General features: G+C 46.6%; 1 protein-coding gene across 2 annotated transcripts; it reads left to right on the forward strand.

The window, feature by feature from the left end:
• Window positions 1-173: 173 nt before the first annotated feature.
• On the forward strand, window positions 174-27,927 carry WNT11 (Wnt family member 11). 2 transcript variants are annotated; one of them, XM_075742593.1, is made up of 7 exons: window positions 174-314; window positions 890-1,100; window positions 10,294-10,529; window positions 11,292-11,405; window positions 11,490-11,569; window positions 13,052-13,344; window positions 22,841-27,927. In XM_075742593.1, exons 2-7 carry the CDS (start codon window positions 1,018-1,020, stop codon window positions 23,013-23,015), a joined length of 981 nt encoding a protein of 326 aa, XP_075598708.1. In that variant the 5' UTR covers window positions 174-314; window positions 890-1,017; the 3' UTR covers window positions 23,016-27,927. The 2 variants fall into 2 exon arrangements, with proteins under 2 accessions (XP_075598708.1, XP_075598707.1); XM_075742592.1 differs by having other exon boundaries at window positions 11,292-11,569.

A 27,927-nucleotide genomic window follows, 5' to 3' on the forward strand; every position in this document is an offset into this window, starting at 1 on the left:
CTGAAGTGAATAACTGAAGGGAAACCCATTTACTGCTATTAATACCGCTGCTAAAATAAGCAAGCTGTGCCCCGGAGACAGAGAGGACCCCTCTAAGAATTTAAGTCCTGCACCTGGTTTGTTTATTTGTTTGGACTGAAGAAGGGAAAAAACAACAAAAAAATCAAGGGGGGAGGGAATTCTTGAGAGCTTTTGTCTCCTCCTGGCTGCTCCCCGGAGACAGAAATGTGATTTTATGTTTACGAAGTTGCAGCCCTTTCCGTGAGCTCCAGGTGCCCGAGGACTTGGAAGAAGTGAGAGGCAGAGTTAATGAGGTGAGAAGGAAAGCAGAAGGGAAAGAGCAAAACACATTTGTTGTAACAGATCAGACCGAAACATCTGCAGGGCATGGGCACCTGCATGAAGTTGGGAAATGCAGTTTTTATAATTTGTCTTCTCTGCAGAAAATGAGGAGGGAAAAAAAAGAAATCAGGAGAGAAGGAAAGGAGAGATGAATAGCTGAAGATTTGGGCTCGTCTAAAGATTTATCTTTTTTTTTTTTTTCTTTCCTTCTTCCCAAGCAGTTACACAAACCTTTTGGAGAGCGGGGGGGGGGGGGGGGGGGTAAAGTGAAGCAGCGAATGAAGTCTTGCCATGTGCAGGGTTAAATGGAAACACACAATCAGACCATAACTCAGGGTGTAATTCAAGCCATACGGTTTGTCTGTCTGTTGACTCGAAAGGTTGTATCAAGGCTTGGCGAGGGAGGGGACTGAGAGGGGATAATCCAAACCTTTTCGTGATTCATAAACCACTCCTTTGCAATTGGGATAATAGATCTCTCTCTCGCGACGACTCGCTAAACTTCAGAGTTAACCGGAGCTCGTGCTCTTTCTTTCTCTCCTTTCAGGTTGTTCATCTCCAAGGAGGAGCAACACCCAAACTGCGGGGAAATACGTCGTGCAGAAAATTAGGAAAACTTCTTTTTTACTTTGGAGAAGCTGATTTCCTTCGGCAAGTGGGGGGACGGTGGAGAAAATGAAGCCGAGTCCACGATTTTTCTTAGCTGGTTTTCTGTCTTTGATTCTGCAGACGGGGATTTGCTATGGGATAAAATGGATGTAAGTACCTGGCTATCTCTCTGCATTTTTAAAGTCTTTGTAGGCATTGCTGGTCTGTTACCCGTTTTTGCAACTGCTATTTGAAGCACACTGTAAAGCCATTTAAAGAGCAGCAAACGCTGCATTTCTCCAGGCATTCATTGATTTCAAGTGTGTGTACTAGGGGCTTGTGCTAACAATATGTCTCCATCTTCTTTCCAAAATATGCATGATTTAGGCTCGCTTTTTCTTGTCCTCATTGATACCAAAGGAAAGGCACACACTTGAACGCTCACATGAGCCACTTAATGAAGTTTCTAGCGTTAGCTCCTGCCACGCTGGGAAACTCTCCCACCGGGACCGCTGGTCGTGCTGAGTAGGAGCTGAGAGCAGTAGGGACGGCAGCTAAGATAATGCGGCCAATCTCCAACCACAGGGGATGCTTGACAGATAACATGTTTTTTTTGTGGACCTTTTAACCTTTGGATTTCATGAAGGGTGTTATAAATGAGGTGGGGGGGGGTGGGGGGTGGGAGGAGGGTGAAGAAATACCAGGGAGTGTGGTCAAGTCTGGATCGAGTTTCCTCGGAGGTAATGTCACTGCAAACAAAGTGAAAACATCACTATCTCATTTCTTTGCTTAAGCAAGCAATCAATTAGTTGCTTACTGCAAAATAAACAAACAAGCCCCTCCAACACCCATCTGGTTTCACGTCCTTGGTGAGTGATCTGTCTTTTCTACTCTGGTTTGAAGCCGTGCACAAAATAAATAAGGGGATGTGGGCTAGCTGCAAATGAGCATCTTCTGTACAAGAAAAGGCACAATAAAGTGCAACGCCAGGGAGAGTCTGTTGCGTAGGGTATAGTGCGTCGATGTGAGGATCTCGGTTAGGTGGGGAAATTGAGACAAGAGGTACCTGTTTTGTTCCTCCTTCTGTGTTACGTCTAAGTCCCATTCCACTGTCCCAATCATTGTCATTCGAGACTTTCCCCACGACACCTTTTATAAAGGCTGTCTTACATTTGGACATCTTTGAGTTAGATGTCTTATTGGAGCCAGAGTTTTCACTGCCCTGCATGCAGTCACGGGAAAGAGGACCTTCCAGATGGGGATTCACCATCTCCAAAGAGAGACATCCAAGACAAATGTCAAGAGATGTCACCTGGAGATGCCCTGGACTGCAAGGAGCTGTTTGAGACCACACATGCACTTTTTGTATGCATAAAGAGGAGCAGGGTGAATCCCTCTGTAGGGTGTTTAAATGCACATGGTCAGGCGGGAGGAATAGTCACCTACTTCAGGGCATGTTTTATTTGCTGTCTCTGTACCCCAAGGACCACCTTGGAAGCAGCGAAGAGTCAGGATCTGATTTGCTCTTCACCGTCTTGGCTTTACACCTTGTAGCAGTCACCACAGCTAAATTACATCGACCAGCTATTTATTTCTGCCAGCTTCCTCGCGTATTTAGGCACTCAGCTCTTCGTATAACCAGCACCTTGCGCAGAGCGGGCATCTCCTCTCTGCAGGACATAGAGCAATATGCCCATGGGCTGGCAGAGCCTGGACTCATTTGCAACCTTTATTTCTGTGCAGCACAGAAATAAAGCTGTTTTGTGGCACCCTGATTCAAGCAGGGCGCTTAGGTACAGACCCATAACTGAGTGGAGGGGCTCACTTATATGCTCGGCATTAGGGTCCCGCTTAAGCAAAGTGCTAAATCCAGAGAGAAGGGCCTGGGTTCCTCTGAAGGGCAGGGCAAGATGAGCTTCAGAGGGAACCTGATAGCGTGGTGACAAGATGTAGACATGAAAAAAGTCTGGGAGGCAGGGCAAGGTCCCTAATAGCTTTGCTGGCAAAAGCAGCCTTTTTGGCCGGTAAGCGGTTAAGCTGCGAGGGTTGGGGATGGGGTTGGAGGAAAGTCGCTGCAGTTGCCGCTCCTCCCCTTTTTCAGCAGACATATCCCCCCGTATCGAAAAGCGAGTGGGGAAGATGAAAGCTGGGATTAAAGTGGCATTTGAAGCACGAACTGCATCCAGATGTGCCGCGGGGCTACCCTTCACACCTGTTTAAAACCTGGCAGAGACCTGCGCTCCCTGTCCCAGGGCACTTTGCACAACTGGGATGCTGCCAGCTGGGATTTCACGAAATTATGGTGTTTGTTTTGTTTTGGGTTTTTTTTTTTTTTCTCCCACTTGCAGTTTCTCCTCCCTTCTCCACCCTTGTTTTTCTACAGAAACACGGGCCAGTTTTCCCCCCCCTGCTCCACATCACTCTCTTTCCCCCGCTGCAGCGGTGCTGCCATCCTTGGGGCTGGGGAAATCCTCGGAAATTGCACAAGTAAACTCTTGGTGAACAGAGATCGATGCTACCAAATACCGAGTAAAACCTCGGAGCTGCAATCCCAGCCCCTGGACTCGCATGCTGGGTGCTGTACAACCAAATCCTGCCCCTTCCTTCTCCTGCTCATGGACAGAGAGAGGGGGGGAAAAAAAAAGAACGAGATGAAGAGGGAGGAAAGTGCCTCGAGATGTTTTCGGTTGTGGGCTTGTCTCCGTGGTCTGCTCGCTGGGCCGTTATTGTAGGCACGGTGCCAGAGGCAAGCTTCAAAGAGGATTTGGGAGGGGAGGGGGAAGATAAGGAGGTGGGTTTTGCCAGCCCAGGGAAGAGGGAGCGACTGATATGAAAGGTGATAGGAAATTTAATTTTGATGCAGCCCGTGATGTAATTGCAAGGGGAGGGGGAGAAGAAAAACACACTTTTCAGCCGTTTAGGACTTCCCTGTAGTGCAAATATCCCTTGTAAATTAGTAAAAGTGGGGAGAAGGTAAAAGGGAGCTATTTGTTTTATTTTATTTGGCTTATTTTTATGAGTTCTGCGGTTCAGATCCCCAGCTGTTGTAAATTGGTACTGTGCCCTTCCCTGCCATGGAGGCGTGCACCACCGAGCATCCAGCGCAGCGCATGGATGGTCAGCATCTCGTAAACTTGCTCTTGCTGCTGGAGAAACTTCTGATTTTGGCCTCTTCTGTCCGAGCTCCATTGAGCTGCTCGAGTGTAAAGTCAGGGTACAGACAGATATTTTCAGGGTGAGGGCTGTGGAGAGGCAGCGTTTCCATTCAATGCATATGAGCCCCTGAGTCTCACTTTTGCACGCTGCTTTTTGCAAACACTTTCCCATCCTTAGAGCAGGGTTGTTTCGGGGGTTTTTTGCATCGCTTTGTGGTGTTTTGCATCGCAGCAGCCAGGGAGGTGAGGCAGCCATCGGTTTTAACAGGAGATGTCTTAGGACCAACGCATGTAGGAACTCTATCATCTTACCCATCTCCTTTTGCACCCCTTTAGCTTTCCTAGGGGGGTTTGGGTTCGGCCAAGCAGGTTGCTGAAGCAACTTGTTTGAGTAGAGCTGAAAAACAGATGAGCACTAGAGGGAGCTGCGGCCAGATGTGCATCACACAGAAGTCTGCAGATGTTGGGATGTTCTGGCACAGGGTGGCTTTTGAGGCAATTCTGCCTCCCTGGGGGTTGGCATCTCCTCTGCCCAGGTGCCAAGACACAGATTGGACTGTCCTTCTGTGTTGAGTGTCACCCAAGAGTGGTTGCAAAGAAGCCAAATGCAGCAAGTGGGGTTTTTTTTGTTGGTTTTTTTTTTTTTTTGCGGGGCTTGCAGGATCAGTCCATGACAGCAAGCAGTGGCATTTGGAATCTCATAATTTTTAGGTGGAGCTCAGTCCCTTTGGGAAGTCCGTGCCTGTCCCTGTTGTGGTGGCCTGGACATGCCCCACGCATTCTGGAGCCATCCCTAGCTGAGCACTGTCCCCAGCTACGAGGTCAGCTTTGCTGCACAATTCTTGTGGTTGAATTACAGCCCTTCAGGAGCAAAAGGTGGCTCAGACGTGCATCTCGGTGAACCCGGGATGTCCCCCAGCTCATCATCCTCGAGCAATACCGCAGCCTTTCTGCAGCGAGCAGAAAGCAGGGGAGAAAATGGAAAGATTTTGTGCTTCCCAGCAGTGTCTGCTTCTCTCCTTCAGCCAGGGGGGAGCTGGGACATCGGGGCACGGGCGCCTACAAGGAGACCGTCTGCCTGGCAAGGGGGCTGCTAGATGAGCTGCCGTGAAAGGACTGCAGGACGGGGATGGCGGGAGGGGAGTGGGATGGGGGCGAGGAAGGGGGGGGACAACGGCTTTGAAGTTTGCTCTTCGCTCCATAGGCAGCTCGGGAAAACTTGACAAAGCTCCACAGCCTTCCTCGGTGCTCAGTGAGCCAACTCGCCGCTGGCATCGACTTCAGTCGAGTTTGGGCTGGAAGTCAATGGCCTTGTGCCCACTGCTGCCAGCGCTGGATTTGGCACCGTATCTGAAAGCAGCTCTTATTTTAAGCTTTTGCTTCAGGGTTGGGATTTTTTTTTTCCCCCCACTCCTCTCCCTCTTCCTCCTCTTTATTTCATTTTTTTTTTTCTTTTTTGCTATATAAATCCTGCTTCTCTGTTTGAAAAGGCTTTGCAGAACCAGTCAAAGCGTTTACCAGGGGACATGGTGGCTTTCCCAGAGCTTGTGGTCCCCAGGCCAGGACTGATGCAGGGCAGGGTGGCAGGGGCACGGGCTGCCTCTGACTACCAGGAGCTTAGACAAGGTGTTTGTAACAGTCCTGTGAGCCTCTTCCAGATGAAAACCTGAGAAAATGAGGTTTCTGCAGCTAAAAACCTTCAATGAGATTGAATGCAAATAAACCCCCATTGCTGCTTCTCTTTATTAAAGTTTACCACACACTTCACTCTCCACAGTCGTGTAATTTTGTCTAAATCTTTTCATTTTGCCCAAATCCCTGGAAGATTAAGGGGTTTAAGAATAGGCAGGAAAATGAGACTGCCTTCACGGAACGCAAAGCGGACAATTTGGAGCAGAAGTTCATGGTTTCACCAACAGTCCCTGTGTGAGACCTTGTTGGGTCACATCACACAAGGGATGATGGGGAGATGCCCTCCAGAGAGCGCCCACATCAGAAAGAGATGAGACCCTTCCACCCTTTAAGGGTGTTTTAAACGGCACTAATGCTGCACTGCTCAATTCAAGGAGTTTTTCTCCTTTTGGTTGACCAGAAGCAGTGTCCTATGCACAGCGGTCTTTGTAAACCAAACCGTGTGTGGCTTTCATTGATGTCTGCTCAGATCTGAAGGTACTTCTCCCAAGCTGCTGCTCCTATGAATAGTCTTCTCATGGAGCCCAGATCTGCAGGAATGGGCCCATACCTCTCAAAGGACCTAACACTGTAGAGCATTCATGTTTTCAAATGAATTTATTAACTGCCTGAGATAATTAAAAGAGTAAACGAAAGTCATGATCCATTCATGCATCATATTTCCTCTGTAATTACATTTATGGTTTTCTGTCAGTATCCATAACTTCAATTGAAAGCCCTGCTATGCTATATATAAAGCAGGAGATGTTTGGTTTGAGGCCTGTTTATTTAAAGGGACGGGCCAAATATGTATATTTATAAAAAAAACACAACAAAACAAACAACCACCCCTAAGTTGTCCTCAGCTTTCTGGAGAATGAAGGATGGGGCAGGAGACTGAAGGGAGGAGAACATGATGTTAGGAGGAGGAAACAGTGAAAAGCAGCATTTATGGGATGTCAGCAGGTAAAATCCCCACATGCTGCTTCTTGGATCAAGGGTGTGAATCCAAAGACAGACGTTTATCAGGGATTTTTTTTACCACATTGAGGATGAAAGGTTGCTCTTCCCTGAGGGCTGCTTTATTCAGGCTGGCTGTTTCCCCTCCCAGTGCTGGTGGTCAACGGAGACTAGGTGGAGATGGGATGGAGACCCACCACCAAATCCCACCATGGACAAGAGTCTTCTGGGGGAAGGTGATTTCTCTTCTGCTGCCCCACAAATGGACTTTGTTCCCCAACAAAGTCCTTTGCAGGCAGTGGGCATCCCTTCCTAGCGCTGCCAGAATTTGGGGAGCAGGGAAGGTTGGTGCCTTTCCATGGGGAGGGTTTAAAGCGACAAAGGGTGGAGAAGACATTTCTGAATGTAGGACAGAGACTGAGCAAACCTGGGCTGTCGGAGCATGGACTAGATGACCTAATAGGCCTCTCACATTCCTGATCTGTGATTTATAAATGCACTTTTTGGTCTCAGCAAGCGACTCCAGTAACTGTGAGTTTTCTTTTCCATCTCCATTACCCTTTACTTTTTCCTCCCGACACTTGGAGATGTTTCCAATTATAGGTTCTCACAAGCAAAAGCATGAAGTTCAGGCCTGGGAGATGTTCAGAAAACACCTTCCTGCGTCTTGCGTTTTTATTCTTGGCGGGCTCCCTGGCGCTCGGCACATTCGACGAGAAACAGCCATTGCTGCCATTTACTGAGTTCTCCCCATTGGGGCCGCAGTCCTTCCTCTCTTGACCGTCTGGCAGATATTTTTCCCTCTTCCACAAAGCGAATTTCTTTCTTGTTGCATTATAAATCTGCTTCTCTAATGGTGATCATTTCAGACCATCTGTGATGATGTGATCTCGTTGTATCACATCCCCTTTTTCACAGTGGGGATGAGTTTCAGTTTGAATTCAGGTCTCATCCCAACTTGTAGGTGGTTATTTCTGCTGTTCTTGACTTGTCTGTAATGGTGAGGTGCAGATGCCTCAGTGTAGGTTTCCAGGTCCTTTAAAGATGCCAAAGACCTCTATACAGGATTAGAAAATGTGGTGCAGGACCTGGGAGATATTTGCATCCTTCTGGAGGGCTGGGTGAAACATCCCAAGGTCTCTAAAGTGTCACTCGTCACCTCTGATTAGAAAACTGTGCTAGTGCTCCATAGTACAGCATTTCTTGGAGACCTGGAGCTTTCCTCATTTTCCTGAAGCTCAGGCTGTGAAGCTCTCTCGTTTCATCTGCCTCACCCTGCTTGCTTATTTTGCTGCTGGGACATGCTGTGCTGGAGTATTTATCATTTTTACTCTATTAGTGACGAGCTGCTTTGGCCTCTTGCCTGATTTGCATTTCAGCCTGTTCCTGAGACTTGCTGATAGGCTTTCTGGGATAAGTTTTCACAGGTTTCTGGTGCCAAGTGCTAGGGGTTGGACTCATCTCACCCAGCTCTGTGCTTATACAGTCCAGATGTCTGCATCTAAGCTCGGTACCTGGGTTCCCTCTATAGCCAGAGCAGAAAATGGGGATTTCTAGGGCATGAGTCATCTTATCCTACTGTAGATCTTAAAAGCACATCAGGCTAATTACTTCCTCGATGGATGTGGCTTTTTCTTTCTATGGGCTGAAGAAGGACCGTGAAGGACCACCATGAGATCCACACTGTAGAGGTTTGCAGTCAGGGGACATTCATACTGTCCCAAGTCTCATGCCTCTACCTTCAAGGATGTGATATATTTGAGATACATGAGCACCCAGAACATCACCAACAGGTTTTGTCTCCACCAGCTCAGGTCCAGCCCTGGTTCACATCTAAGGCAGGGTGAGTTGCCTTCTGGAGGTGCCCCTCTCCAGACAGAGAGTGTTGCATGGGCAACAGTGTGCAAGGGACAGAGATGAACAACGGGGCATAATTTCAAACAATTAAATACTCCACTTTTTCCTTTCCCTTGAAATTCATCAGCCAAAACTTCTGTTCGCTATATATTTAATAGACTCTTTAAATATATGTATGATGTATATATTTACATAGCTAGCAGAGTGGCGGTTTCCCTTCCAAGTTTGCCACTGATTATCTAGTGCCAGCAATGCCAAACTCCAGCCGCCTGGGAATTTGTCACTGCAGACCTACGCAGCCCTAGCAAGGATCGTAGCTTTTCCCTGCTGGAAGCGTGGTTGGGGTTAGCAGTTACACGCAGCCCGGAGAGAGCTCCAACATACACAGCAGCTGGTTGAAGCCAGCCTTGAGGGAGCTGGTGGAATATAGATGTGTTTTCCTGAAAACCGGAGATCAGAGCTAATACCCCCCGATCTTGGTGAGGGCTCAATTTTAGCTCCATTTCCATCTCATTTAACTTCTAAAGGACCTGGATGTTACAGTAATAAAGCGAAATGCGCCCAGAAATGTGTCTGCTAATAAGCCAAGCTAACCAAGATGGCTTAGGATGAAACTGAAAGGCAACACATTTAACAAGGAGAGAAGGAAATATGTGTTAAAGCAGTTGTGTTGCCAGGATCAGATGCCAGTTACTGATGCAGCCAGCTAGAAAGTTGTTTTATGGGAATGAATAACATTTATGACTACCCTAAGCAGGTCATAAAGATACAAAGAGAGTTACACACCAGGCTTCTGCTGATCGCTGTGGGTGCTTGGGGAAGAAGAGCACAGCCCCGTACGATGCATGGCACCATTTGCTTTTTTTTTCTTTTTTACCTGGGAGCACTGGCAATTGCACACTAGAAAAAAACAATGGGGTCTTTGGGATGTTGTCGGTTTCTCCCGTGGTAACACACGTGCTTGTGCTAGTGGACTCCTTGGTTTTGACCATGCACATACTCTCGTTGTGCTACTGCACTACATTTTTGAACACCAGAGAAACAGACTTATCTATGTGCAACAGTGATGGAATTGGTGGAGGCCCTTGGCGTTAACTCTAAGGGAAAGCATCTGTCTTGCAAATTTGGTGGCTTTTCCCTAGGCTTTGCAGGGCATTTTTTCCATAATTAATTACATGACATTTAGCATAATCCTCAGAGAGTGTGTGAGACAGATGCTGAATGCGAAACACTGATAACACCAACTTTGCTTTTTTTTTTTTTTCCCCCCTTTTTTTTTCTAAATACCACAGTCTTGGAAGATCCAGCTTTCTGTTATCATGGAATTGATGGGCCATTTTTCACTCTGTTGGGAGGTCTGTCCTCTTCATTCTTTAGCAAAAGCCCTTCCCATAAGGATTTACACATTCAGTCAAGTTGGCATATGCCCCAGGAGCTTCGTCCAGGCTCCCCTAGATGATGGAGAGAAATGCGCACTTCTGGAGGGTGTTTCTTCCCACCTACCTTAAACACCTACTTTAGATGAGATAAATCACTCTTAAAAGCTGCCCGTCTCTCTCACCAGCTTAAACTAAACACTTATTTACAGGTAGCTAAAGTTAAGACGAACACAGACCCAAAGCATTCACTGCACTGGAGGTAGTGGAGAAATTAATATTGACCTGAAGATTAACTTTTTTTGCGGGTTTTAATGCTTTTTTGCATGTGTTTGTCTCCTCAGAGCTCTGTCCAAGACTCCTTCGGCTTTGGCCCTGAATCAAACCCAGCACTGCAAGCAGCTCGAAGGCTTGGTGGTTTCCCAGGTGCAGCTGTGCCGCAGCAACCTGGAGCTAATGCAGACCATCATCCAGGCGGCACGGGAAGTGATAAAGACCTGCCGTAAAACTTTCTCAGACATGCGTTGGAACTGCTCTTCCATTGAGCTGGCTCCTAACTACCTGCTGGATTTAGAGAGAGGTAAACAGCACTGCTGGCTCAGCCGGGGACATGAGTGAGTAGAGTCAGCCAGCGTTGTGTGTATGTGTGCTGGGGCTGGGTTAGGGTTGTGCTGCCAGGGGCGATGCAGAGGGGCTGCATACCCTAGTTGTCCTATTCTCTGAAACCACGTTCATCGTTATGGTGCCAGTCATATCCAGGAGCTCTTGAGTCCAAGACCTGGTCTCCCACAGCTCTTACAAAGCATGGCACCAATGTGATCTGCTCATCTCATTAGAAGTCATGGTGCACTTGCTCACAGCCACGGAGCTGCTGTTCAGGGCACGCAGACTTGTCAAGCAGCACATGCTATGAGTGAAGCTGTACAGTCAGCTCTCATGGGTCAGAGCATCCTTGCACACTTGTGCTGCAGTTTCACAGCCTCCCATCTCCTCCCTCAGCTCCGTGCATGCCAGCTCCATGATCTACCAGCATGCATCCTCCAGCACAGGGGTGAAAGGAGGCAGAAGAGGCCATGAGGGACTTCTTCACATGGTCCAAGAGCAGATCACAGCACAAAGGACAAGTTGCATAAGTCCATGTGCCTCCTTGCCCTGCTGGGATGTTGCCTCATGTTAAAGATCTTACTTAGGAGATGTGCTCCGAGCTGGTGATGCCATGGGAGGTCTCAGCTGCAGCAAGTTGGTGTGTTTGCTGCTCTGTAGGACACAGATGGTGTGGGTCTCTTTTTGGGGAGCCTTTAGCTGTCCTAGGAGGCTGAGCTGGAGCTCTTGTCTCTTCCAGGTACAAGGGAGTCAGCATTTGTGTATGCCCTTTCTGCTGCTGCCATCAGCCACACCATTGCCAGAGCCTGCACCACCGGGGACCTCCCTGGCTGTTCCTGTGGTCCCATCCCAGGTGAGACACCTGGACCTGGGTATCGATGGGGAGGATGTGCAGACAACCTCAACTATGGTCTTATCATGGGGTCCAAATTTTCAGATGCTCCCATGAAGATGAAAAAATCAGGATCACAAGCCAATAAACTGATGCATCTGCACAACAGTGAAGTAGGGAGACAGGTAACAAATCCACGAGAGTTATTGTAATTGTACAATCATCTGTAGTAGTCGGTCGCTCTGTGAGGTTCAGTGTCTCTATCAGCTAGCGAAAGGAGCAGGTTTCTCCCAGATTGCTCTGAACTCCTTTGGCCTGCTGAAGACTGTGACTACATAACTCACGCTGGGACTCAGGAGGTCCTGAATGCTATTATCAGCCCTATCTAACCGTGGGTGGGATGTCTCATTGCCACCCTTTCCACAGCCAAGGATGGCTCTGGCTTGCTTACCCCAGGAGGTGTGGTGGGGATGGGTCTCGTTGTGCTCTGCCAAGGGCGTTGCACACGCAAAGTGCTGCGTAAGCGTGGAGGATTATCATCTGCCAGACGTGTCCAGCAGCAGCTGCCTCCCAGCCATCCCTGCAGCCAGGAGGGCTGATTTTTTCCTTTTCAGACTGCTTCGCTAGTGATTATTCCCTTATCTGGCAGAAGCCACTTTTAACAGCTTGCATCCAGTGGAGGGATAATGCTTACCATGCGTAGTGCTTGGTGTGCACCGAGGTGCAAATCCCCATCACAGCCCTCCATGCAGCTGGAGAAATGAGTATAAGGGGCTGTAAGAGTGACCCTTGCACCCACCTCTGGGGCTGCAGCGGTTCCCTAGGCTGGTCCTACCACACAGCTTAGTCCTTCCAGGGCTGCCGGCACTTGGGCACTGGAGCAGATAAAACTTGGAGCATGTTGAGTTCATTGGCAGCTGACTGCGTAGCTACAGGCTGAACTCACCTTTGCAGAGCACAACCATGCTGAATTTGCCTCCCCTGGGTGTTTTTCTCTACCGTTCCCAGTCTATCTCTTTGTTGTTGTTTGGTTTTTTTGGTTGGTTTTTTGGTTTGGTTTTTTTTTGTTTGTTTTTTTTTGGTAATGTCTTGAGGTTTTGTTTTAATTGCAATGGGCAGATTTTTGCTTGGGACATAGCGTTGCCATGGCTGGTGCATTCATCCCTTCCTGGCAGCATCCTGCCATGTCCTACAGAAATGAGACTAGTGCAGAACCAAAGTAAAAGGCTCTTTTTGCCCCATGGCCAGCAGAAAGGCAGGGTGAGGGTGCCCTGAATTCATCAGAGCCTTGACATCTGTTACCCAAGGCCCAAAGCTGTTGGAGGCAGAAATGGATGTTAATTTTCTATTTATGGATTGCTTTGATTTTCAGCTCCTCAGGAATTTAGAGGGTGGAAATGCAGCCCTATGTAGATATCTGATCAAATTTCAAAATACTCTTCTGTCTGCTGGCTGCAAAGGTGCCTTGCTGAAAGCAGCCCTGCGCTGATAGTGATCACCAAGGAGCTGTGGGATCTCATTCCCTTCGCACAGTAGCTACTCTAGAGTGACTGTGCAGAAATCAGAGCAGCAGTCATTTTCTATAGCAGTCCCAGCTAAGAAAGTGCTTGTGGGATGTTTAGAGGTAAGAGAAGGGCATTTCCTAACTCCTGCATTCCTTTTTGCAGGTCTTGAAAGCCTCTCTTGAAATGAAATGTAAGTGCCATGGAGTTTCTGGGTCATGCTCTATCAAGACCTGTTGGAAAGGCCTTCAAGAGCTGCGAGACATTGCATTGGACCTCAAAAACAAGTATTTATCAGCCACCAAGGTCGTTCACCGGCCCATGGGCACACGCAAATACCTCGTGCCAAAGGATATTGATATCAGGCCGGTTAAAGAGACAGAGCTGATTTACCTGCAGAGCTCACCCGATTTCTGCATGAAGAACGAGAAAGTGGGGTCGCATGGGACCCAAGACAGGTGAGGGTTTCTGCAGCGGGTGTTGACTGCACTCTGAGTCCCGGAGGGGGAAGGGGAAGAGGGGAAAATGTGTGAATAAGAGGCAAATAATTGGGGAGGCAGCACATGCATGCAGGTAAAGGACATCTCTAACATATGGTATGGTCTACAGATGCCCAAGCCTAGTAGTGGTGACTGTGGCCAAGACAAGGCTGAAGACACCTTTTTCATTACACAGGCAGGCTCAAGATACCTTTTGAAAGGTATCATGCTCACCTCTGCAGGAACTTGTAAGGATCGAGCAGCTGTTGTTTACTGTGTTGAGTCTCTTGAAGTCATTTCTTGCATTCATTGCTGATGTGATGAGTTATTACTCTACTTTAAGGCTCCTCTAAGTAAGCAAGTGTTAACCCAATTAGGATCAGTGCTCCCAGGCAGCTGTTAAAAAAGCCCTGTAAACTACAAAGATGAATTTTTAGGACTTTTCTTCCACTGCATTTTAAAAATCCAAGTGTGTTCATATTGCTGATGTCTCTGCAGAGGAATTTCTTGATCCCATTAATATTTGTGATTTAAGGTCATCATACCCAAACCTCCACTGGGCACAGTGCTGTCCCTTTCACAGGCAGCAGACATGCCTGTCTCTTCCCAGGACCTGTTTAATTCCCTCCAAGACAAACCAATTCCATGTTTCAGCACGCTGAGCACCTCTAGGTGGGCAGCAGACCCTTCAACAGCCAAATAATTGTGTATTTCTAGAGTTTTGCAAAATTTCCAGATTTTTTGTTAGGTGGCTGCGGTGGCTGGATTTCAGGCTGTCCCATTAGTTGCTATCTGCTGGCTTGGCTTTCTTCAGATAGTTCTCATAATTCTTCTTTGTTCTTTATGTTACTTAGTGGTGGAGACCCAGAGAGTCAGGCTGCAAGATGCACGCGTCTACCCTTTTGTGGGGTGTCTTAATTTTAACTCTTGTTGGACGTACTGGTCTTTCCATTGTGTATTGAGAAGTTCCATGCAGTGAAGGTTTTTTACTGTGACAGAAATGAAGTAAATAACCCAAAAGCAGAAAAGATACATCCTCTTTGGATACCTTTGATTCATACAAAGTGTTTTGTGAGGGGACTTTAGAAGATATCCTTTGGCAATGGCCATTTAATCTGTCAATGGCCATTTAATATCACCACAACTCCATAGACAATATATCAGCATTTAACTGGTGGAGCTGATCAGGAGATGATGACAGTTGAGTGAGACAAGTGTGTCCTTTCTGTCCTTTGATGTTTTGTGGCATTTACAGTTTTATATCCTCCTTTAGGACCAAAACCAATGGTTGGACTGCTCTACAACAGTGTTTATCTGGCAGCTCTGTGGTGGGAACACCAGGCTGACATTCATTGCCAGCCCAGTGGTGGAGCAGTAATTAGCAAGTGAAGATCTTTATGGGTCACTGAGGACTGTAGGGAAAAAGCATGCATTGAAACTGGTTTCTGAGGGAAAATGTCATATGAGTGAAAGCGATGTTTTTGTGGATTTGTATGGATTTTGACAAATTTGTGTCTTGAAAAAGACGTCTTTGTTGTGTCATTCTGTTTTGCAACAAAAAAAAATAATTCTGGAGGTTATTTGGAAATTAGTTTTATAGGAATTGTGTGAAATCAACAGGTTGTGTCAAAACCAAACTGAATTCATTACAGATTTGCCAAGTAAAACATTTTCTATGCGCTGAAATCCTTTTAAGGGGGAGGGAGGCATGACTTCTTCATCTAATTTCATTTTACAGCAGATTTTGCCTTTTTATCCCAGCTAAGGATGAAAAATATGTCAAGGTCTTGAATGATTTTTTTTTTTCTTCCGAGGATAGGAAAATGTGTATTGCAGGCATCCGTTTATCCCGAGTTGGGTGACAGCAGCGATTGTGAGCCTGCCAGGCAAGGGTCCACGGGAAGTGAGATTGAGTGAGGATTTAGAGGACCGAGATATTGAGGCAGGAGGGGATGACTTTCAAAAGGAACCTGTCAAGAAATACTCGTTATTCTCGGATGTGCAGGATGGTGATGGCTGTGGGAGGGGAGGAGGGCAGGATAGTCCTGTGTTGAGCTGCAGGCATCTCTCGGGCCAAGTTTTAAGGTCATGTGTAGTTACACTCATTTTCATCGCAATCCATCTGCCAGCTCTTGAGAAGATGCCCGGTGTCTCAAAATCGGCACACGTGACACAAGCCATAGCAGCCCTTTTTCTGCATTAAGTTAGCAGAGGAAATACGTGTAAAATGCACACAATATGTTTGCAGATCGGTCCGTTCTTCCTGGAGGGGGGTTGCAGGGAAAAGGAGGGGAGCTTCCCTAACCTCCTCCTCCCATGGATGCCTTTTTCCTTTCTCATTTTTTCTCTCACAGAGAGGACATCTAAATGTATTTTAAACGCAATGGCTCTGTTCCAGCCGGCCGCGGGGCTGCAGAGATAGCGCCTAATGACAGGGATGAGGGAGAAGGAGCACAAAAGGGATGCTGTTAGAGAGGGCAGGGAAAAATGTGATTCATTCTTACTCCGCAAAGATGTGAAAACGCTCACATGGAAATAACCCAAACAGGTTTTTATTTTATAAGTCAAGTCCCGGAGGCATCTTAACATTTTATCCTTCTGCATGTCAAAATTTTCTAGGAGGAGATCCCACTGTTTCCTACTAGGCTAATTTTTAAGGTCTTTTATGGCAAATGCAATCAAAAGGGGATTTTTAGTGGTGGTCCCTCAGTTTGTGTTCTCTCTTCTTCCACCACCTGCCTATTCACTCTTTGGACTTTTTCTGGCCGTGAGCATGGGTGCAGGGATCAGCCCATGGGGTGTTACAGTGCAGACCCCTCTCACCATGCTCCAGGAGACCTCGGTCTGGGCATCTCCAGCATCTTTCCAGCACCGCTTTCTGCCTCCAAAGGGGTGCAGTGGGAAGGAGACCCCATTAACAACCCCTTTTCCTGTTACCAGATTTACAAATTCAGATTGCTGCATTTTCTTTAAAAAAAAAAAAAAAAAAGAGTAGTTTGGCATCATATGGAGAAAAAGTCCTTTCCGCCCCCCCTTCTCCCCCAGGTCCGGTGCTTGCTCCGAGCATGCTGGAAGCAGGACAGAGGTTGATGGCTCAGTTGCAACACCTTGGATGTATTGGGTTTCAGCGTATGCTGTAGGGAACAATCCTGCACCGGCAGGTGGGTGGAAGGGATAATCTAATCAGCGGCTTCCATCTCTCTAATTATCCCTCGCATTATGCGGACTTATTGTGTGTTTTTCAGGCAGGAAAGGGAATTGAATTACCTTGTAGTGGAACCGCGTGAAAATCCACTTGGAAAATGTGCACCCGGTCACTCACAAGCCTTTCAGAGCTCTTAGCTGAAAGACTTTCAAAGCCTTCTTCGGAACAAGCCTGAAATGTTTTCTAAGGCAACTTGGCCTTTCATAGTTTGTTGAAATTAGAAATGGTTTGGAAATCTGCATGCCTCCAAGCACTTGGGGTGTATCCAGATTTCAAAGTCAGGGAGCTGAACCCGAACATGAGATTTGAAGGCTCTTTGAAGTGCTCAAAATCTGATTAAGGAGCTGAGCTTTGCAACTGGTGTCCAAGGTTCCTGCAAACAGGGTTGCTGCAACCGCAGCCCTCATCGACTCCAGACAAACTCCATGTGCTTATATGCCACCGTCACACTCTCATAGTAAAAAATCTGAAGAAGCTGATCTGTGGAGCAACAAGTGGCTTGTACAACTTTCAATACAACAAATTAACCACTGGGAAAAAATGTATATGTTCCAGTTTCGGAGCTTTCTTGGACAAAAGCAGCCTATAACACATCTTTTAAAAACGTAGCTCAGTTTCTCCTGCCTGAAAAATTCATTATCAGCTTTGAGAAAATGATAAATAATAGCAGATTATAAAATTGAGATCTCTTTTGTGAGAAAAGAAGCAAAAGTATTAACCTTCTTTATCAGCAGGGTGCAACGTATCATATTTCAAAGGCTGTTTAGGGTCCCTTAAGGAATCCAAGGAAAGGGAAATTCTGCCACGCATGCAAAAGCCTCCAGCCCCTGAAGCCTTGCAGAGATAACTGAGCTGTTTATTACTGATCTTTCCCAGAGCAGTCTTGGAGCCAAGCGAATGCTGCTCCCTCCCTGCTGAAGATGGGAAGGACCTCTCTTACGCTGCGGAAATCGGGCTGCGGCATGGGTTGATCAGCCACCACTCCTTCACTGACTCACTTTGGCAACAAACCATTTCTTGGTGGTTGCCCCCTGCTCACGTATTCGTTCTTTTCTGCAATATAAAATATTAGTCTTAAGCATCTCCCAAGGTGTCTTAGGCTGGTGTGTTTTCCTGGGTTAGGAACATGCATGAAGTTACGTAGGCAATGAAATTTCTTAGGAGAAGCACCTTATATTTAGATGGGGAAGAGTGGCAGTTATGGGTAGACAAGAGCATTTGGTGTTTGGTTTTTGTTTCTGTCACTCAGTGAAGGCCCAAGAAGCAATATGATGAACTTTGGCTTTGAGTAGTTTATAATGTATATGATTTAGTAATTTTTGGAACTGATATCAGGTGTGCCACCCTTTTTTTCATGGGATCTAACAAATTATGAATAACAAATAGCAAATAATTCTTCTGTGAGGGTCCCAGAAGTTTAAACTGAAGGAAAATCAGGAAAACAACAGCTTTCTGTTCCTCTCACCTGCAGTGGAGGAACTTCCCCAGGGCAATGTGCTTGTAGCTGCTGCCCATCTCAGTGGTTGGGCCAGCGATGCTTCTCTTGAATCCTTCCCACTTTGAGAGACCTGGATTTGACCATAGGGTTTCCTGAACAGATTTGTGAATAATAAATTTATTGGTGGAAAGAGCAATTTCATCAGTAAAATTGTAGCAGATAGTAAATTCAGGGGATAAAAAAATGCAACCAGTAATCCTGAACATATTTAGTCCCTCTGCCTCGAAACAGCGTTGGAGTTAGGGAACGTCGGGGCTGGGAATGACTTTCCATGGAGTCTGATCTTTTTAGAAGTGAGACTGAACTGAGACCACCTGGGCTGTTACTGAATGGGTTTTTCTACTCTAGTCTTAAAAACACTTGCCCTAAACAACCTGTTCCAGGGCCTTACTATCCTCAGAGTTATGTTTTTCTTAATCTGAATTCAAACTAATCATAATCTGAAGCAAAGCTAATAATTTCTTGTCCTCTTTCCTCAGCATATAAAGAACATTTCCTCTGTCTCCTTTTTTTGCAATGATCTTTACAGATGGGAAGAGACCTCTCACAAACTTTGCTAAATCAGTTCCTTCAACCTTTTCTACTTTCTGAACTGCTCCTCTGACTCTCCTGGGAACATTCCCATATTTATCTGAGTCTTTCTCAAAGCGTGTTGCTTACTTTGCATTTTAATCCACTCTCACAAAATGCTCTCAGCTCCTTTTGCCCCAGCGTTATCCACAGATTTTGAAGCTCACTCTCTACTCATTAATGAAAATACAGGCTGGTTCCAGGATCTCCCTTGACATCTCCTCACTGACATGTACTATTGATAACTCTTTCGTACAGTTGTTCAGTGTCAATCTCTAGTTTTTCCTTGTGGATGAGAAAGCAATTTAAAAGTAGTTAAGATCCTGCCTTCAAAATCTTATATGAAGCTGTGCAGTTTGATGTATTTTTAGCCCATGTCCATTGTGTTACATGCCTCCTGGGGGATTGGAATTATTTTTTCTCTTTCTTTTATATACTGCTGTATGACTTGACATTATCGGAGCAAGGGGCACTAAACTAATGAATAGGAATTTGATTTAAAAGAGAAAAAATAAATTACTTTTTACATAGCAGTACTGTCTTCTGAGATGCGTGGCTGCTGGAGTTCATGGAGGCAGATGGTTTCCCTGAGGTCAGAAAGAGCCGAGACAAACCCATGGCCAGGATGGCCACAAAGGGATACTGAGATGTCTAGGCAGGAACATACCTTCGATCGTCCCTAATGAAACAGCCCAGGTGCTGGTGGTGTATGAAGAAAAGGACTACAGAAAGTGGCCGGATTGGTGTTGTTCTCTCCAAACAGTGTCTTGCACTGCCATTGGGAGATGTACTGGGTCAGGCAGGCAGTTGCTGTGACCCAGCATGACTTTTCTTATGTACTAGTAAGCAGCTTCTCCACTTATCAATAGGACTGATAGGTCCCAGTGGACGTCTCGCCCATCCCTGTCATCATATGTCATTATTGTGGGTGACGCCATACAGAGCTGGCCTCACTTTGGCTCTCAGATGCCAGCTGGGCAACCAGAAAAATCTATCCTTATATCTGCTGATGGGACAGAAGTGAACCGGGATCCACAATGAAATTGTGTGACATCTCCCCTTTGCTTTTAAAATTAAAATTCCCCCAGGAGGTAACTGTGAGATGGCTTAGCCTCTCCATCTGGGGGAAGACTCTTAGAAGTGCTGGGATGTCCTTCACCATCTCAGCCGAGGAGCCAGCCCCATGATGAGGCTGTATGATGTACCGCAATGTTTCTGCAAATGAGGGCTGGAAAGGGGGGATTTTGGACAGGCATATTGAGTAGGATTTGTCTAGTCAGCAGGGCTGACCTCCTCCCTTCTTGCATAAAGAAGGGAAAAAGCACTGTGACAATGTAAAAGCCTGTTCCTGAGCCAGGACCTTGGCTGGGATTACGGCCGAAGCATCATTTTTCACCGGTCTTCCAACTGCTTCTAGAGGTTACGGTGTTGTGTTAAGATGCAATCGCCTGCCTTTGTATTTTCTCTCTGAGGCTCAGGAGGAGGGCATTTCTCTGAGTTGCTGGAATCGTGCTGGACTAGCCCCAAAACAAATGAGATTGAACTTAACCCATCAGCGGGGAGCCTGGTGAGATCGCAGCCGTGGGCTCTGAAAGCAGACACTCGGGGGCAGCTTCTGTGGGTAAACTCTGTTTTTTGGGCTCCTTGTGTTCCCCCACTTGCTTTTTGTATGTATAGATACAGCTGAGAAAAAGTACCTCTGTTTCGGCTTGTTTAAAGAAAATAAAGATAATTCATCCAGGCCTATGCTTTAAAACAGAAAACAAAATCTCTGGTTAGTGGCATTGTCAGGAAAGTTTTGTAGAAGCCCATTTATGTTGAGGATGGGGTCAAACAAAAGCTTTGTTTTGGCCATTCAACCCATCCATCCAGAATGTCCCTGTTCCTTTATCCAAAGCTGAGGTAAGCTTGGGGATTTTTCAGTAAGATTTTGGTTTTCTCCTTTCTTTATTTCAGGCTGGGTGGGATGGGGACAGTTATGGAAAGGTATATCTCCTAGAAGATCCACTTTTTTTTCTGCCAGCCACAGGAGTGGGTGCAAGGAAAGGGAGATTCCCAGGTCTCAATGCAGCAGGTAGAAGAGTTTTGCTCTCTGTTTGAATGGGGTAAATTTAACTGTTGGGCACCTTGTACATTTGGGGACTGAACGTCCTCAGTGGTGAACTGGAGTCAGAGTGGACCCGTATTCCTTTTCTTGGCCATTTTAATGAGGTCTCAGCACGAGGTGGCACAGATGCTCTGCACATCCATCACTGTGCTTCTGCAGACTCCCCATCCTCCCTAGGTGAACCTCCGGGCAACAACCTTTCCATCCACCGGTAAAGCTGAGTAAGGTTGTCAAATACCCTCCCCTCTCCTAATGTCAACATGCCTATATTTGAACCTTCGCTTCGAATATTTAATGCATTTACTAATACATTTATGAGGAGTCATTTGGAGGTTTCCTGGCGGAGGGGCCCTGGCTCGCAGGGGCAATAACAACGCCTTTGGTTCAGCGTTAGGCAAACATGCTCAGTGTGGTTGCAGACTTCGGCTTCGGTAGAGGTTTTCAAAGGTTTGTAAATATTTACACACACTCCCGAATGAGGGGGAGCAGGGTGGGGGCCTTTAAACACTGAACCTGGAGAGGAATGCAAGTCAGAAATAACAAACAGGAGGCCCGCCTGAGTCAGAAAAAAATAAGGGAAGAACAAGAACAAAATCTCAACACCTCATTAATCCCGTAACTTCTCCTAAAGCATTACCTCATGAGGAATTCCTATAAATCTCATGGATTTGTTTTCATGTATTAATGGAGTCAGCTCAAGATTCCAATTCATGCTCCTCTCTCCTCTCCCTGCCCCAAACCAGCCTTAGAGTGTTTCTGTCCAAAACAGCCACACAGAATAAGATTTAGGAGAGGTGTCAGGAATTCCCCCTGTCTCCAAACTGCCTGTCTTATAATAATTTCAAGACTCAACATCAAGTTCACAGCCCCATGGTGGTGGGTGCGTAATGAGATCTGTTACCCTACGGCTGTAGTGTCCAGCCAAGCATCTGACCAAACATGAACACTTCCACCCTGGGCTATCTTTACAGACCATGGACAAATGGCATCTCTATGACATGGTTAATCTCATCCAAAAGTCAATACCTGTTGTGTTGTCATGTCCGGTGACCCAACTTGGAGTATTTTAAGAGAATGAGATAGCTGGTTTTTGAGAATGGCTGGGGATCCATGATCAATGAAAGAGATCCCCCAATTCATGGGTTACTTCTGACAACCTCAAGCCAGCTGCTTGCAAGCGGACAAAGTGAGGGAACCCCACACAATGGCCAACTTATCCCAACGGGTCTGGCTTTAATTAAAAGCAGAAGCAAAACAAGCAGTGGAAGTCCGTGTGATATTTGGCGACTTGTCATCCTACACTGTGCTCCTGCCGTGCTGCCTGCTCCTGGGTCAGGACTCGGGGTGGTACAGGGCCACCTCCCCGCCTGCTTGTGCCGTGCTGGGAGACACACAGAGGAGAAAGAGCAGAGTCTGGCCCTGCTAGTTTCGGTTGTGATTTCCCTGATAGGGTCAGAGCTGTATTGTGATTGTAACAGCCTGCTCAGGAGCTTTCCCAGCCTGGGATCGTTGGCACAGAGCCTGTGCAAATACTCTGTGGCTGCAGGGTTCCTCCACCATCCTTTTCAGGTTAGGTAGTGTTGGACAAACACCAGTGTTTGTTCTTTAGGGTATCATCTCCTTCCAGCTCTTTTCAGACAGCTTTGGAGCCTGCCTGGGGATACAGATTGCTAGGGACTATGCGCTTTTGGTTTGGTGGACATATCACAATAGCTTCGCTCCTCCGCCTGTACAGGAGCTATGTCCTGCCTGCCCTGGCTGACAGGCAGCCTGAATGCTGCTGAGCACGAACTGAGAGTCGGAAAAGGAGTTTAATGTTATTTTGGGTGTCAGAGCAGGTGATGCAAGTGCAATCCTGGGCATGAGCACAGGTGATGTGAGCGCAGCCCTGGGACTCTGCCTGCCTCCCTTGCAGGTGTAGAGGGCTGCTCGGCTGGGTGCTCCCTCCTGCCATGTGCTTGCTGCAGCTGAGGTGCAACCGTGTTGGCTTCACCTTCGCCTTGCAGAGCTGTCAGGCCCCAGCATCACCGTAGGACACTGGTTTAGAAAGCCCTGCAGGGATTTGCACTTGCTGACCGCATTTCTTTCCTTCCAGGCAATGCAACAAGACCTCCAACGGGAGCGACAGCTGCGACTTGATGTGCTGCGGCAGAGGCTATAACCCCTACATGGACAAAGTGGTGGAGCGATGCCACTGCAAGTACCACTGGTGCTGCTACGTGACCTGTAAAAAGTGCGAGAGGACTGTCGAGAGATATGTGTGCAAATGAAAACTCTCCGCCCGGGAGCTGAGACGCCAGCGGCACCCCAGCACTATTCAGAGAAGAGAAAACATTTCCCCGACTAGACGTCATTTATCTTGTAAAGACACGGACTTGAAGAAAGATGGTAGGAGGAAAAAAAAGCAATCACACCAGTAAAAATAAGACCCTTAAAAAAAAACCCAACCAAACTCACAAGTGTCGTCCCTCTCCAATAAAATGCTCTCTGAGAAGACCAAAAAAAAATCACTTTGGATGGTATCTTCTTCCAAAATATTTCCTATGGTTGCCGATGACGTCCAGCCATCAAGTGCCTTAGTATTTTGAGAAACAAAAGTAGAAACTTTCCCCGGGAAAGAAAAGCAACTCTTGTTTGAAAATAACTAAGGCCCACACCTGCCTATGCCTTCTAGCACAGGTACTGAGTCTGAATTAGGACCATCCCAGAAGGGAAAATGCTGCAACTTTTCAGCAATAACTGCCTTTTTTTGCCAAAGACTTAATTTTTAGCATGGAAAGCATCCACTCCGAATGATAAAGGTGGAAAGATTTCAGGTCAATCCCCTGAAATGAACAACTCGTTTTAACCTTTTTTTTATGCAGGTCTGCGACTTTGAAGTTACTGCTGCAGGAAAAGCTGTCCGTGATTTTTCCAGACTGGATGGGGTTTCAAATTCAGCCATGCAAAAACTCCCGTGTGATCCCGGAGGCAGTGAGAATAGGGTACCCTGAGAAGGGCTTTGTGGGGTCCACAAGATCATAGCAGAGCCGTTAGGATAAAGTAACAAAGCAAAGTCAAAATCCAGTGGGGAAAGTTAAAAAAACCCACCCAGCTCCTGCTCTCTTTCTCTCTTGCCCTTTGGGTGTGATGCCCTTAGCCACCGATGTTCTGCCACATCGGGCCATCAAGTCCTTAGGGAATGACGCTGCTGCCTCTTTTCCCCCTGAAAATTCTTGGCCCAGCCCTAAAAAACTGCAGAGAGCGGAACAGGTCCGGTCCCGGCTGCAGGGAGTGCAGCCTTGCAGGACAGCGGCTATTCCTGCAGAAAGGAGTGGGAACGTGCCAGTCCTTCACGTGGCCCTGCCCTGACACAGCAGAGAACCACTATCTGTGGCTGTACATATTTTCTTTTGTATGCAGACATACAGAAATATTTATAAGATATATCTCGCGCTTTCGTCTACTTTACTTCCTACATAAATATATCTATATATTATAAACAAGCATTAACAATAGTATGAAATAAATGCTGGAGTTACTGGTGCAACAGCAGAATGTTAGATTATTATGTTTCACTCTCCTACTTGGAAAGCAACCCTGCTTTCCCTCCCAAGGACAGGAGAAGAGTATGGCTTGAGGCACTCGCTGGCGTGGGATAGATAAGTTCCTTTATTCCCTGTCTCCCCAGCCTCCTCGTTTTGAGCAGAATTAGCCAAGATACGGTCAAGACAATGAAACAGAGCACTTGGAGAAAGGAATAGTCACCGTTCTTGTTTTGCTTTTTGTATCAGCGATCGCTCTCATCGGTAAAATATCCCGGTGACCCCGAGGAGCTTAATAACAAACGTGACTAATACCGCTCATGGGTGGTTTGCTCCTTGCTCCTGCGTGTGGAGAGGAGTTGCTGTGCAGTGGAGGTTTTAGTTTAGGTTAGGTTCCCTTTCTTGCTCTTTTTTTTTGCAATGGGCATCCAGCTCTGTGTCCCTGTTAGGAAAGGTGACATTGAAGAAGGATGTCTGCTCCAGGAGCAGAAGGCAGCAGAGCCTGTGAGGTCCTTCAGATCATTTTTGGGCAACCCGTTCCCCAAGCAAAGTGCTGTAAGCAGCCAGAAAATCACTCCTACACAAATGGGGGAGGACAGTGCCACTTTCCGAGCGGGAAATATGTCCATAACACCGCAGTCTTCCTCCAAATCCTCTTTTTTCCCGAGCCAGCCGCTCTCTAGGAGTCAACCGCCTCTGACATGTCTCTGACCAGCCCTGGGGAGCTGGAGGAGAAAAGCATTGTGGGCTATAGAGCAAAATTAGAGATATTTTGCACTCCTCAGCTTCTTTGCTTTGCTGTAAGGGGTTTGGTCTCCTCGCCTCCTTCCCTCCCCCAGCGACGAGCAGGCAGAAAGAGGCCTTTGGTAGTTTGTCAGTGGTTTGTGTTATTGTCACCCCATAAAAGCTGGTGGACTAAAATGTCTCCGCAGTGCAGTGTGATGAGCGGTAGGTGTCTTTAGGCTGACATGCAGACAGGCTGGTGGCACAAATCCCACTGCTCTCCAAAGCCAGAATTTGGCTTCATTTGATATGTAAAGAAACGGTCTATTTTCATTCTTTTAAGGAATTTTATTTTTATTTTCAGTTTCTGATGAAGCCAGCAAGGCAGGGATGTTCTGACCGAAGAAAAATTCGAGCATTTCAATGCTATTCTGTAATGACTCTTTTTCTTGCTCCCTTGCTGATGTCCTGAGTCTTTCTGCTTGGCGAAAAAATAGTGAAATGGAAGAAATGCTCTATATGCACATTGTTTTCAGCTGCATTTCACTCCTGCAGTGTCGGGCCCATATTCCTCAGCTGCTTTTCCCATGTCAGAAGAAACCATAACTTTGCAGAGCATGAAAAGATGTGAGTAAGCCTACCAGCCATCTGCAGGTCCATCAGGTGGGAAATGACGCTTCAGCAGAACTTTAACCACCGTGGTACCTCGCGTTTTGTGTCTGCCTCTGCCCACAGCTGTCTGTTACTGAAGATGTTGAACTGAAATGGTTGCAGTGTTTCGAGGTTTGCATTTTGGGGCATCCAGGCTCAAAATCTCTGCTGGCTCCTCTAGATAATCCATCATGGGCTTTATCTGAATTTTGTTTCTTTGAGCTAAGAGTCTGTGTGGACCCATCCCGTGTCCTAGGCCGTTGCTCTATGAATTAACACCTCTACACCAGTTTTACTATAATACCTATGTTTCAGGGTCCTTTTCCAGAGTGGCTGCACCCCGCATTAGCAATGTGCCCAGGGTGATGTGCCTTACCGAGATGAGAGTCATGCACAGGGCAACGTCTGATAAACTGCAGCCTCCCTTCTTACACAGCCCTGCTTCATCCAGCAAATTGGGGTCATCTCCCCCCGATGGTCTGGCATTGTCTAATTTTTTTTTCAGAAAATGGCTTTCTATGAGAGGGAGGCAGTGCTTTCTCTTTTCTTTTCTTTTTAATACAAACTAGGAATAAAAAGAGAGTCCGAAAGCAGGACACGTGGGACCGTACTGGTGGAATGACTCGTGCATCCTGCTCCTTGCAGCTTGACTCTGGTGCTTGCCTCCTGGCATCAGCAGCAAAGCACAGAGAGGCCAGAACAGAGAAATGTCCTTGCTCTCAATTGCAATGCTCAGTGCAACAGAAGTCCAAAATGTGGCTGCCAAATTATTTTCTGTGCATGTGTAGCATGAAGGATATTTGGGAGAGCATTCACCACAAACCAGTTTTGCAAGGAAAATATATCCCTAACGGCAGGGCAAGACCTTCATGTACCAGTCTCCTTCACTCCCCAGCCCCGCAGCAACCAGTTTTCAGGGCTTTGCTCCAAAACACTGAGGTCTTTCAGCTTCTGAATGACATGGGTTTAATTATTGTGAATGTCTCTGTCGGGTGATGCTACAGTTCCCTCTCTCATAACATGCCCTGCAAGATCCTAACAGCTGGTATAGCTTGGCCCAGCTCCATGTCCTACTACAGAGCCCTGTTGATTTACACTAGCTGGGAAAATACAGCTGATATAGTCCCATAAATACTGTTATTTCAAAATATTACACTATTAGCCTTGAGGGAAAAGGGTAAGCTATCTTGAAAAGTATTATGTTGGTGGCTTTGTAGCATTTATTCATTTGAAAAAATATCTGTGATTTAATAAAACAGTTTGGACTTTAAGCTATTTCCAAATCTGAGGATTTAGACCTTGCATGCATCCAGCTGGTTTTATATTTTTTGATGAATTCCCCCCCATCCTCACCCTCTTCCAGTTTTATATCATTTAGGTTGCTCCCTAAGGCAGGCAAATAACATTCATTATAGAAAACTCCCATCCGATTGTTGGATGGAAAGTATCTTAATCATGCTAAAGCAGGCAGCCCACGAGTGTTTCATGTGCAGCTACAAAAGCCCTTGCTGAGGGGAAGGGGGGTGTGGAAAGGAGGCAAAAATCTGAATACAATTAACAGTGCCTTTGTCAGGAAAATGATAAAAGAGTCCCTGAGGGAACATCCCTTTTCCTGCTAGAAAACAGATCCCTGTAGACAACCATTAGCATCCTCCAAGTGAGCTGGGCTTGCGCTGCCCAGCTCTGGGCTACCTGCCCCGGGAAGATGCTGGGAGGAGGCTCTGGAGGTATTTGGGGATGTGGTGAGCAAGTGGAAAATTCAGTCCTGGGATCGCTTGTCCTTAGCACCCTCACCCCACCACAAAGGGTTTTCTTTCCCTGCATTGGGCAGAGGTTTGTGAAACACCATCACTTCGCTCCCAAGAGCAGCTGGGAGCCAGCGCAGGAATGACTTTGTCCTCTACACGTGGGAGATGGAGCAGAAAACAAGATTTGGGAGAGGGGGAGAAAGAACAGGAAACTTAAAATCCACCTGAGATTAATGACTTTAACATGTACAACATGTTTTGTTTTGTTTTGTTTTCCCCTCAGGACCAGTTTCATCAGTCAGACAGAGTTTGATTAAATATGTCAGCAGAGCCATGGTTTATTCATCTAGAGCAAAAGCTACCCCCTGTTCAGGGAAGCAGCGTTAGCTTTGTTTTCTAATTATAAGAGCAACAATAATAATAAAAATAATAACAATGGTATGCATTGTGGATTGTTTTTATTTGCTTTTTGTTAAGAGGAAGTGGATTGTATTTTGTCTGTATTGTGAAGAAGAAATGAGTTATTTTAAAGATCC

This window comes from Balearica regulorum, chromosome 1 (assembly GCF_011004875.1).
Source record: "Balearica regulorum gibbericeps isolate bBalReg1 chromosome 1, bBalReg1.pri, whole genome shotgun sequence".
Classification (NCBI taxonomy): Eukaryota; Metazoa; Chordata; class Aves; order Gruiformes; family Gruidae; genus Balearica; species Balearica regulorum.

Excerpts from the sequence above, each read along its gene's own strand:
- WNT11 (XM_075742592.1), top strand. The coding sequence starts at position 1,018 with ATGAAGCCGAGTCCACGATTTTTCTTAGCTGGTTTTCTGTCTTTGATT. Across the intron at positions 1,101-10,293 it reads TGCTATGGGATAAAATGGAT|AGCTCTGTCCAAGACTCCTT; the intron begins GTAAGTACCTGG and ends TTGTCTCCTCAG. Across the intron at positions 10,530-11,291 it reads CCTGCTGGATTTAGAGAGAG|GTACAAGGGAGTCAGCATTT; the intron begins GTAAACAGCACT and ends TGTCTCTTCCAG.